The following is a 13,433-nucleotide window of genomic DNA, read 5'->3' as shown; positions in this document are numbered from 1 at the left end:
CACAAGGCATTGGTGTCAGTCTCTCTCAGTGTGGTTAAAGCCATTCACTAATCCTCATTCACAGAGGCATTTTGGTATGGTACAGTAGGTAGGTTCACTTAAACTACTAGACGGAAACCATGTTGAATGGTTGACCTTAACATGGCATTTCAAATGGACCTCCTCCAATGTAATTCAACCTGAACCTTCACGACGATACACAACCCCAACTGCAAGTATGAACGAAACTCTTTAATGCGAATTACCATGATACAGAGGGACCAGGTAAAACTGTGCTTTGACTCCTTTATCATGTCTCAAAGCTTCGTGTTGGCTGGTTGTTGTGCAGAAGTAAAACCTGAAGGCGTGACCTTTTACCTTGTGTTCTGCCGCTGCGGCTTATCCTAAATATTCCCTGAGTAAATGAGGCAGACGACGTTCATCGCCTAAAAGGGGAACCACTTCATCTGCTGGATCCAATTAATAATGCAGCCGCTACAGTCCCTCCGCAACCCATAAGCAAACACAGATTTCTCTGAGCAACTGTAATTTCTAGGGCAGCCATCCCGGCTCAAGTGTGAAGTCACATGTCGACACATATCATGTTGGAATGTGCCACGGGGCCTCGGAAAAGACATTTGCAGGAACATAATAGATATTTCATTAGCACCCTGTGGTGTTAGTGCTGGGGGTATGGGAGCGTGTAAGACACACGCTGAAGACCGCTTGCCTCCAGATACAAAAGAAGAAAAAATCATTCTCTCCACAAGCAGTAGAGTTCATATGGCACAATTGTTTTAAAGTCCCTGTCGTACTAAATGCCATTTGTGGGAAACCATTTTCTTCAGGTTATGTTCACCAGATTTATTTGCGAAAGCATACAAGTTCCTTAAAAATAATGTTTTAAATGATTTTATAACTCAAGCACACAATTCAAACAGCCATTCGAAGATGTTGAGTTGTTGTGGGCAATGTCAACCATTGCAAAGTAGAAAAATACCATCAGGTAATGGATTCAAACTAATTTAGTTACTAATGGATTCTTTGAATTTAGTTACTTGACTGGGAAAACTCTAAATTCAGCATTTGTGAATCAACATTAGACTATATTACAGTACCACACACTCTGTGCCTCTGTACCTTCAAAATGCTCCATATCACTGACAATACACTAATACAGGAAGGTGGGAAACATAACGTTCTCAGCACAGATTCTTGGAGATAACCCTGTAGGGTGTAAAGGGCTGAAGCCATGACAGCCTCATTTCAGAGGACAAGGCTGCTGCTACATTACCCTGCTACCATTCTGGAATTACCTGTTCACGCTCTAATAATTTGGTGTTCCCCTCACCCAGGATGATAAACATGAACATTATCACTGAATATTATCAAGGGGAATATTGTTGCCCTATATGCCATAGATGTATTCATCATTTCATTTCATAATCAGGCAGGTATAATCTTTGAAATGGCATGACCGTCAGTATGACAGTGTATTACTGCTTTAGATGGATCTAGCGGTCCCATACCATTCCATTAATAAATCCTATTTATTTTTGAGAAATGTAAAATAGATCATCTAAAATGTGTCTGTATATTTTACATCATATTTGAAGTACTCAACCATCAATAACTCAACCAGTTTCTCTCCCACTTGGTTGAGACCTATACAGTGTGACAGGGACAGCTTTGGGCACTGTTAAAATGTTTGTTGCGGTAGGCCTACACAAATGACGACGCATGGCAGAACAATGATGACACGCGACGTCCATGGCCCTGTATGCCATATTGCATTATCACAACAGACTGGCCAAGTCCATCATGCTAGGGTCTGTCTAGCCCCCACCCTCCAGATCCCCAGTATGAGTGCGTGTTTGCGAGCGCGTGAGAGAGATAGAGACAGATCCCGCGAGAGAGAGAAATAAAGAGTTCTGTCCAATAGGAACACATACAGCACCACCTGCACCATCACCATGGGGACCACTGTATTAATCCTGCCCTGTCCTTTTGTCACCAGACAGAAAGATTAAATCTGTGCTGCCCAGCCTTGTACTCTGCTGGGAGTAGTGAACAGACTGGGCACAGGACACAATAACACACCCGAGGGAGGTCGTCGCCTCCTAGAAATGTGTTTCTGTTTTGTGAGTTAGTGTTTCTGACGTCCTCCAAATTCAATATGGCAGTAGGGGATATTCAAGGTGGAACTGTGAATAGTTTGTTGATGAAAGGACACAGAATGTGCATATACAGTATAACCCTTGAACAAAGTGTCCTGAGCCAAAGTCTTACTCAAATTGTGGTGTGACTCCAAAAAAACTGTAAATGGAAAACACCTGTGCTTATTCTGAACAAAATGACAAAATGTGGCTAAAAAGGGGCCATTAGACTACAGCACTCGAAAGGGTGGAAAGGACAAGGCTGCACTCCCTGAAAACTGTTTGTGCAAAATCTACAATCAAAACACTGATGTGGTAGTGTTCATTCAATATGTCTCACAATGAGGGATAACGTCCAAAATAATCTGACATATTACACAATAGGCCTAATCAGTAATCTACCTTCCCTCAAGATTTATTGTAGGTTATCTGCATGAATATGTTTCCTCTATCAAACTCTCAAGCAACATTCTCCATCATCTACTTCAAATCTGTTGCCTTTGTGCGACCTTTTCAAAGACTTCTGTTGCCTTTAAGAGCGAGAGAAGTGTTTACAGGTGGCAAATTATTGAAGACTCCATTACGCTGCCAGTTAGTCAAACCAAATTGGTATTGTGGACCGGATCCAAACCCCTATCGGCAATTAAGCAGCATTCATCAAAAAAAATCTAATGGTGGGGAGATGGGGAAAAATGTGACTCAATTTGAATTACCAGAGTGGTGAAGATGTAGTGGTAGTACTCTGTCATCATTCCCATCGTCTGGGCCTGTAGGGGGAGGGGGGGGGGGGGGTGTTGGAGAGACAAGACAATGAAGAAGGTCACTGTGTCACGCTGGGGTAATTTGCAATCAATATCCAGTCAAAACAAACAATGGCAAACAAACGGCGAACACCATTGAAGCTGTTCAGGAGCAATGGGAGAAAAGCCACAGGTCTTAATGAGTGTATTGACCATCGCTGTGTGTCACCTCTGTTTTTGTTGAAATTATGGCGCAAATGTGACCCTTGGGTAATAAAGTAAAAGCAAGTTGTGATTCCACGCTGCCTGAGGGCTTTTTCGACACCATGCATTTAAAGGGTTTGCAATTGCTCTGATCACGGGACTCTCTCCCTGAAAGGAGGCCTTCAATCAAGGAAGTGAGCAGTAATCTGTTCCTCCTATTGCACCATCCCCTCCATCACGACCACCACTTATTTCACTCAATCTACATTCAAATGTTCTACATTCCCATGGCGGCAGTATTTCCTGTTTAATTGTACCATCTGTTGTGAAGAATACCCAAGGTAATGCAAATAAGTTGCTGTGCTTTTTGGAAGTGGAAGTCTCTTCTCCATTTAACGCACCTACTGACTCCAAATAAAATCTATGACTCTATCAATACTACAAGATGTTAGAAGGGAAAAAATATTTCCAACGCATGACAATTTATAGATATAGGATCTCGATTATTGTTGGATGAATTGCCAGCCTATGGAAAGTATAGCGCCCAAATTAAATGTTCATTAAATGGCTGGGAGTATAAAGAGTGTATGATTTTTTTTATATATATATATAACCTGCACTTTCAAAGTCACATTAAGATGTGTGTGTTTTGGGTCCCTCGCCTGACTCTACTACATCCTCATCAACCTCATTTCATTGGCCTCCATCTGTCCCTCTCTCCCCTGGTGGCCAAACCACTTAAAGAAAAGTGACAAAAAGTGCTTCTCGGATGGAACCGTCGCTAAAGGGGTCGTCGCTTTTTAAGAGGCACCTGGGATATAGCTCTGGGACAGGTCCAGACAGAAGGTCTGGTCCTGCCATGTTTTCCATGTATTTTCTCTACACCTGGAGGGGGGATATGAACTGACGAGGTTGCGTTTAGGTGAGAACACCAGACAGGCTGCAGAGTGCCGACAGACAGGTATAAAGCAGGGCATTGTGGGGAGGCCAGGGACTATCAGCAAACTCCATATTAAAGTTCAAACGTAGTGTTATACATGTCTATTTTTAAAGAGGGTTTAATAAATACAAGATACATTTGACATAAGCCTCCATTACCCTAACTAGAGTTGCTGAACATCTCTTTGTCCTCAGAAGAGTCATGACGTGTAAGGCCAGCAATCTTTTGAATATCAAAACATCAAAGTAAACTGAACTACTCATGTTAAAATGCATTTGGATTACATTCTGTATCCTCACCACATACTGTAAGCGAAAAATCTGTGATGGTTTATATTTTGCAGTTTATTGGTCTGATCTGTAACAGCAGCAATTTATCAGAAACCACAGTATGTGCTTCAAGAACAATATTTAAATCAACAAAGAGTGTTCCTGCTGTGTGAACATCAAATAACAGCATTTCATATGTAGTGTAAAAGACAATAAATATCAAGGCAACCAAAATAAGCACACACAAATAATATTGGCTTTGATAAACAGATATACATAACTCGGTTTTGACACAATAACGTTGTTGCAATAACGTTTTCCAAAAAGCTTCAGAATGGCTCAAAGCAGAACGATTTTTTTGTAAGACAACTTTATAATAATACAAGCCCAATTCCAGAATGTACAGTTGACGTCGGAAATGTACATACACTTAGGTTGGAGTCATTAAAACTCGTTTTTTAACCACACATTTCTTGTTAACAAACTATAGTTTTGGCAAGTTTGTGCATGACAAGTCATTTTTACAACAATTGTTTGAAGACTTATAATTCACTGTATCACAATTCCAATGGGTCAGAGGTTTACATCCACTAAGTTGACTGTGCCTTTAAACAGCTTGGAAAATTACAGAAAATTATGTCATGGCTTTAGAAGCTTCTGATAGGCTAATTGACATCATTTGAGTCAATTGGAGGTGCACCTGTGGATGTATTTCAAGGCCTACCTTCAAACTCAGTGCCTCTTTGCTTGACATCATGGGAAAATCGAAATAAATCAGCCAAAACTGTAGACCTACACAAGTCTAGTTCATCCTTGGGAGCAATTTCCAAACGCCAGAAGGTACCATGTTCATCTGTACAAACAATAGCACGCAAGTATAAACATCATGGGACCACGCAGCCGTCTTACCGCTCAGGAAGGAGATGCATTCTGTCTCCTAGAGATGAACGTACTTTGGTGCGAAAAGTGCAAATCAATCCCAGAACAACAGCAAAGGATCTTGTGCAGATGCTGGAGGAAAAAGGTACAAAAGTATCTATATCCACAGTAAAACGAGTCCGATATCGACATAAACTGAAAGGCCGTTCAGCAAGGTAGAAGCCACTGCTCCAAACCCGCCATAAAAAAGCCAGACTACGGTTTGCAACTGCACATGGGGGCAAAGATCATACTTTTTGGAGAAATGTCCACTGGTCTGATGAAACAGAAATAGAACTGTTTGGCCATAATGACCATCGTAATGTATGGAGGAAAAAGGGGGAGGCTTGCAGGTCAAAGAACACCATCCCAACCGTGAAGCACGGGGGTGGCAGCATCATGTTGTGGGGGTGCTTTTGGTGCACTTCACGTAATAGATGGCATCATGAGAATTATGTGGATATATTGAAGCAACATCTCAAGACATCAGTCAGGAAGCTTGGTCGCAAACCGGTCTTCCAAATGGACAAGCATGGACCCCAAGCATACTTCCAAAGTTGTGGAAAATGGCTTAAGGACAACAAAGTCAAGGTATTGGACTGGCCATCACAAAGCCCTGGCCTCAATCCCATAGGAAATTTGTAGGCAGAACTGAAAAAGTGTGTGCACGCAAGGAGGCCTACAAACCTGATTCAGTTACACCAGCTCTGTCAGGAGGAATTCACCAAACTTATTGTGGGAAGCTTGTGGAAGCCTACCCGCAATGCTACCAAATTCTAATTGACTGTATGTAAACTTCTGACCCACTGGGAATGTGATGAAAGAAATAAAAGCTTAAGTAAATCATTCTCTCTGCTATTATTCTGCCATTTCACATTCTTTAAATAAAGTGGTGATCCTAACTGACCTAAGACAGGGAATGTTTACTAGGATTAAAAGTTAGGAATTGTGAAACTGAGTTTAAATGTATTTGGCTAAGGTATGTAAACTTCCGACTTCAACTATATGTCAACGCAGAATATGAATTTGATATTGTCTATAGCTTCGATCAGTTAAATTGTCAGCTTTGAACAGTGCCAGTGAGGCTCTCACCTGTTTAAGGATCTGTGCAGCCATTTCGTGGCTGCAGTCGAAGATAATGCGAAACTCCCGTCCTCTCTTCATCTCCTTGAGGAGAGGCCTGGTGTCCTCTCCGTCAAGAGGGAGCTGGCGAATCTTTAGCCTAATGTTATACCTGGAGGGGGCCATTATCAGTTCCTGTAGTCTAATAAGACCTTTAGGAAACAAACATCAGAAAGCTAACAGCCACGCACAACATCATTCAACTGTCAACACACACATATCAAAAACATTTAACAAAATGAATATTTTGCTTCTTGTAAAGTGTAATTTAGTAGTTTGGTGGATGTTACACATATAACATTTCCCAGACAAAATTATCACAATTCAAAAGTATATACTGTAGAGTATTACAAACGCTAGGCAGCTTTGTATCGCTATGATTGGACTTTAGCTCAGATCAGCTTAACCCCCCCCAATCCCAATGGTTAGAAAACATCATACCTGTACTGTCATCGTATACGACTGTGGCTGTTTTCCACTTGAGGAACTGCACCAAATCTAAGATGCCGTAACTGAGAGAAGAGTAATCGGGGTACAGGTTGGCGTAAAATGTGTCCCTGTTGTCCATAGGGTGATGTTTCCATCGCACCTGGATGTGTGGCACTTCCAACGCATTGCAGATGGACTGGACGGCGTTTGAGGACGAGCTATGTGAGGGCCCAAATATTGCCACTACACCTAAAGACAGTTGGTCACAGGCTAGAATGGCAAGAACAGAGGGAGAATTAACTCTCGGAAAGACACCATATCACGACGTTCAACAAGTGAGCAGAATAATGTATTTAGTGAATTATCAAAAATCTATATGGATAATGGTTTTGTCACCACAAAGAAAAATTGTTGTAGACTTATATGTCTACTAGAATAAATCCTGGTTTCAGAGTGCAGTTAATGAAATAACATCAAACAAAAAAAACACTATTAAATCTATAACAGCCAAGTACTATGAGTTAGACTAATGAAACCACTTGCCAGAAATACTTGCAATAAACCTTTAGGTTGGTTTGTTATGGTCTGCTGTCGTCCAATGGCCTTGCTTCCATCCTTTCCACTGCGTGGCCATTGGCCACAATCCCTGGGCAAACAAAGTGCATGTCACTCACCTTTTCTCGACGCTTCAAAACTGTCGTAGATATTAATCCTCTGTATGTCGTACGTTAACGTCGTGTTGGGCAATAAAGTCCTGTTTCTGTTGATGTTGTTCACTGCAAATTTAAAGGCAAGCTCCTCTGGGCTGACGAGCGGCACCGGTCCCTCTGTTTGCTCAAAAATCCCCCCTGAGAAAAAGGAGACAGTCACATTAGCTCAAGGCCAACTGGTCTGGAACACAGTTGTCTGAAACTACTGCCAAAATTCTTAAGGGGTTTTGCACTAAACACTGGCAGTGGACTAGATTGTGTACATTAGAGCCGGCATTAGATTTGCTCTGTAAACAGAGAGAAAGCCCCACTCCATTTCAGGGAATGCTGTGAATACCAACAGCAGCTTTGAAGTCTGCTGCAGTAATGGGAGAGAGTGAGGAGAGTGGAAAGGAGAGAACAGAAGCTTAGTTTCTTCTCTTCTCCATTGGTTCACTTCAAGTTCACTTTAAAACACAGGTGGATCAGATAACTTGGAGTAGGTACTAGACTACTCAGGTATAATAGAAAATATTGAATTAAATCACTATTACTATCACTAAATTGAGCATGTTATATTTAGGGCCCTTGGTATTATAGAAATGCCATATTGTATCAGTTAGATATGAGGAGCATAAGTTTTCATGTACAACTAAATACGATCATCTTTTGAAGGAAAAAGGGGGGGGGGGGGGGCTTGCAAGCCAAAGAACACCATCCCAACCGTGAAGCATGGGGTGGGGGTGCTTTGCTGGATTCGGGACTGGTGCACTTCACAACATAGATGGCATCATGAGGTGGATATATTGAAGCGACATCTCAAGGCATCAGTCAGAAAGTTAAAGCTTGGTCGCAAATGAGTCTTCCAAATGGACAATGATCCAAACATACTTCCAAAGTTGTGGCAAAATGGCTTAAGGACAACAAAGTCAAGGTATTGGAGTGGCCCTGACCTCAATCCTATAGGAGATTTGTGGGCAGAACTGAAAAAGCGTGTGTGAGCAAGGAGGCCTACAAACCTGACTCAATTACACCAGCTCTGTCAGGAGGAATGGGCCACAATTCACCCAACTTATTGTGGGAAGCTTGTGGAAGGCTACCCAAAAGGTTTGACCCAAATTAAACAATTTAAAGGCAATGAATGCTACCAAATACCAATTGAGTGTATGTAAACTTCTGACCCACTGGGAACGTGATGAAAGAAATAATTCGCTCTGCTATCATTCTGACATTTCACATTCTTAAAATAGTGGTGATCCATAACTGACCTAAGACAAGCAGTTTTTACTAGGATTAAATGTCAGGCGGTAACAACCTTTTCCAATTTTTTTTAAGGGGTATGAATACTGTATTTGCAATGGAAACGGAAGAAGCCAAGCCCATTACGCTACTACAATGTCCATATTAGGACAGCCTCAGAGTCACGTAACTTTGAGGCTGTCCTCATATGGGCACCATACACTATTTATGACTGTGAAACCCCCTTTGATTCCAAGGGGATGTCATTACTACATTAAGCAATTGCTGGAGTATATACTAATTTGACTGTTACTAGGATAAAATGTCAGGAATTGTGAATAACTGAGTTTAAATGTATTTGGCTAAGGTGTAATTAAACCTCTGACTTCAACTGTAGACATGACAGTATCAGAGAGATTTGCTTCATGCTTAGCAGCACTGACAAGAGGCAAGAACTGGATGCACAATTCAAACACAAATGTCAATTGTACAATACAAGTCCATTTTAGTCTTAAGTGGAATATAACAACAATGTTATTATGTTTTCCCTCACCACAACAGGTGTCATACATAAACCACATCAACAGTGTTTTGCCTTTGAAGTAAAAGTGGACACATATCTAGAATGGACCTGTGTGTCAGGTTCCTGACAGGAGGAGGAGACCAAGGCACAGCGTGATAAGAATACATTCTTTATTTACACGAAGAACACTAAACAAAACGACTGTGACGCTATAAGATACGCGTGCTGACAGGCAACTGAACACAAATATTAACTCACAAAAACCAAAGTGGGAAATGGCAACCTAAATAGGATCCCCAATCAGAGACAACGATAAACAGCTGTCTCTGATTGGGAACCAACTTAGGCCACCATAGACCTACATATACCTAGACAAAACAAAACCCCATTGATATACAAAAACCCCTAGACAAGACAAAAACACACATACCACCCTCGTCACATCCTGACCTGACCAGAATAATAAAGAAAACAAAGATAACTAAGGTCAGGGCGTGACACTGTGTTTGCTGTTATTGATGCAGTGGTGTGGTGTGAATTGTTTTTTAGGATCTGACCTTGTGTTTGTTTTACTGAATTTTATGGTATTGTACACATAAGCCTCACGAAGGCAGTCAGGACACGTACTATAGACTTATATTATGTCAAACTTTTTTTTATAATGTCATAGTTTAGGCTTGTGCCTTTTCTCACACACAGCTGTTCATTTATTTTTATTTCGAGTGAACTATTGTAGCTTTTAAATGCAGCTGATTTACCAAAATTTGCACGAGAGCCAAATTATTAACTTAGGGACCTGCAATTAGGTGCCAGGCTACAACCCAAGAGATTAATTAAGGGCCTTTGTGAGGCAGACTAAGAACAGTAAACATGTTAATCTGAGGATCACAAGAACAAATCCCAAATCTGAAGTTGCATCTCAGTTTGTGTTTATCCTCAGTCATAAATTGCATTACATTGCCTAACCGGGAGTGCTTATTTTCTGTGTCACTATCGTTCAATAATAATATACCCCTTTGTTTATTAGTGTGGATATTGTGGTATCAAAACTGAGCTGCTTATTCCTCATTATTTGATGCGTATGGAAATTCCTAACCCATTAAAGCCTAGGCATTGTGCTTCTGGCAGGATTGTGAAAAAGGATGATGCAAATTTCCCCAGATTTCTTCTCAAGGAGCAGGTCTCCCTGTTTATTAAATGTGTTAAAGTGCTTCTGAGCAATGCACATTTTATCCTCTTAACAGTCAAATTAGTATATACTCCAGCAATTGCTTAATGTAGTAATGACATCCCCTTGGAATCAAATGGGGTTTCACAGTCATAAATAGTGTATGGTGCCCATATGAGGACAGCCTCAAAGTTACGTGACTCTGAGGCTGTCCTAATATGGACATTGTAGTAGCGTAATGGGCTTGGCTTCTTCCGTTTCCATTGCAAATACAGTATTCATACCCCTTAAATTTTTTATGAAAAAGTTGTTACCGCCTGAATTTAAAATGGATTAAATTAAGATTGTGTCACTGGTTTACACGCAATACCCCATTATGTCCAAGTGGAATATTGTTTTTCAAAATGTTTACAACTTAATTACAAATTCAACGCTGAATTGTCTTGACTCAATAAGTATTCAACCCTTCTGTTATAGCAAGCCTAAATAAGTTCAGAAGTAAAAGTGTGCTTAACAATATATTGCATGGACTCACTCTGTGTGCAATAATGATGTTTAACATGATTCCTAAATTACTACCCCATCTCTGTACCACACACATACAAGTCCCTCGGTTGAACAGTGAATTGCAAGCACATATTCAACCACAAAGACCAGGGCACCTATTGGTAGATGGGGTAAAAAGAAAGACATTGAATATCCCTTTGAGCATGATAAAGTTATTAATTACACTTTGGATGGTGTATCAATAGACCCAGTCACTACAAAGATACAGGTGCCCGTCCTAACTCATTTGCCAGAGAGGAAGGAAACCGCTCAGGGATTTCACCAATGGTGATTTTAAAAGAGATTTAGAGTTGAATGTCTGTGATAGGAGGTAACTGAAGATGGATAACTACATTGACTACATTGTATTTACTCCACAATACTAACATAAATACAGAGTGAAAAGACGGAAGCGTGTACAGAATAATTCCAAAATATGCATCCTGTTTGCAATAGAAATCCACTTTGTCCTGAATTCAAAGCATTATGTTTGGGGCATATCCAACACAACACATCACTAAGTACCACCCTTCATATTTTCAAGCATGGTGGTGGCTGCATGATGTTATGGGCATGATTGTCATCGGCAAGGACTATGGATTTGTTTTATAATGAAAAAAACGGAATAGAGCTAAGCATAGGCCAAATCCTAGAGCAAAACTTGGTTCAGTCTGCTTTTCAACAGACAAATTCATACTTTTCAGCAGGACAATTACATAAAAGGCCAAATATACACGGGAGTTGCTTACCAAGAATGTTCCTGAGTGTCCTAGTTACAGTTTTAACTTAAATCAGCCTGAAAATGTATTGCAAGACTTGAAAACGGCTTTCTAGCAATGATCAGCAACTAACTTGACAGAGCTTGAATTATTTATTATTATTATTTATTTTTTAAGAATAATGGGCAATATTGTACAATGCAGGTGTGGTCTTAGAGACTTACCCAGAAAGACACAGCTGTAATCACTGACAAAAGGTGATTCTAACATGAATTGACCCCGGGTGTTGAATACTTCTCTAATTAAGATATATTAGTGGTTAATTTTCCAATAATATATATTTTTTTTTTTATCCCACTTTGTATCACAACAACATGTGGAAAACCTCAAGGGGTGTGAATACTTTCTGAAGGCACTGTAGCAGCAGAGGTCTGTGATTCCGTTGACCACTTGCAATGGCTTGTTGGGGGGTATCAGTCGGCCACAGATGCTGATTCTGTCTCCAGGCAAACCACTGAAGTATTGAAGGGAAGCCAAGTTTTTGGAGCTTTATTTTGATACATGCACACTCATGTTTAAGTTTCGAGATATTCTCTAATTGGTGTTTTTAAATGAAAAATTATCATTATGGCCAAACAGTTCTATTTTTGTTTCATCAGACCAGAGGACGTTTCTCCAAAAAAGTATGATCTTTGTCCCTATGTGCAGTTGCAAACCGTAGTCTGGCTTTTTTATGACGGGTTTGGAGCAGTGGCTTCTTCCTTGCTGAGAGGCCTTTCAGGTTATATCAATATAGGACTTGTTTTACTGTGGATATAGATACTTTTGTACCCGTTTCCTCCAGCATCTTCCCAAGCTCCTTTGCTGTTGTTCTGGGATTGATTTGCACTTTTCGCACCAAAGTACTTCATCTCTAGGAGACAGAACGCTTCTCCTTCCTGAGCAGTATGACAGCTGTGTGGTCCCATGGTGTTTATACTTGCGTACTATTGTTTGTACAGATGAACGTGGTACTTTCAGGCATTTGGAAATTGCTCCCAAGGATGAAATAGACTTTTGGAGGTCTACATTTATTTCGGAGGTCTTGGCTGATTTATTTAGATTTTCCCATGATGTCAAGCAAAGAGACACTGAGTTTGAAGGTAGGCCTTGAAATACATCCACAGGTACACCACCAATTGACTCAAATTAAGTCAATTAGCCTATCAGAAGCCTCTAAAGCCATGACGTCATTTTCTGAAATTTTCCAAGCTATTTAAAGGCACAGTCAACTTAGTGGATGTAAACTTCTGACCCACTAGAATTGTGATACAGTGAATTATAAGTGAAATCATCTGTCTGTAAACAATTGTTGGAAAAATTACTTCTGTCATGCACAAAGTAACCGACTTGCCAACACTATAGTTTGTTAACAAGAAATGTGTGGAGTGGTTGAAAAATGAGTTTTAATGACTCCAACCTAAGTGTACTTATATGTCCGACTTCAGCTGTACATCTGTGTCATTCTGGGAATGTTCCATTTATTCCCTAATTTTCCCAAAATGCTGGATCTGGGACTCTCAGAATCAGGAAGGAATTAGAAATTAAATGGACATCGGAATCTTATGTCCATTTAACCAGGATTTCCCAGAATTTATTGACATTTCCCAGAATGTATTGACCCTAGTCCTACGGATTCCATTTGAGTACGTCTGATTTTTACCAAATCACAATGAATAATAGATGGGAACATTCAGATAAATTCTCATCTTAATTCTCTGTGTATCACATAAATAACACGTCTGTGGTCTTA

At 40.4% G+C, this 13,433-nt stretch overlaps 1 protein-coding gene across 1 annotated transcript in view; it reads right to left on the bottom strand.

Moving 5' to 3' along the window:
- The window catches only part of LOC109901764 (glutamate receptor ionotropic, kainate 3), a 112,378-nt gene that overhangs the window by 38,860 nt on the left and 60,085 nt on the right, over positions 1 to 13,433 (bottom strand). The window contains exons 2-5 of the mRNA XM_031786587.1: positions 7,432 to 7,605; positions 6,770 to 7,027; positions 6,299 to 6,480; positions 2,849 to 2,902 (exon numbers count right to left, since the gene is read on the bottom strand). Of these exons, the coding sequence (XP_031642447.1) occupies positions 2,849 to 2,902; positions 6,299 to 6,480; positions 6,770 to 7,027; positions 7,432 to 7,605 (668 nt within the window). The remainder of the gene's footprint in view (positions 1 to 2,848; positions 2,903 to 6,298; positions 6,481 to 6,769; positions 7,028 to 7,431; positions 7,606 to 13,433) is intronic.

Source organism: Oncorhynchus kisutch, linkage group LG13, assembly GCF_002021735.2.
Source record: "Oncorhynchus kisutch isolate 150728-3 linkage group LG13, Okis_V2, whole genome shotgun sequence".
Classification (NCBI taxonomy): Eukaryota; Metazoa; Chordata; class Actinopteri; order Salmoniformes; family Salmonidae; genus Oncorhynchus; species Oncorhynchus kisutch.
Note: the sequence above shows the minus strand (reverse complement) of the source record. Positions and strands in the feature narration are given on the sequence as shown.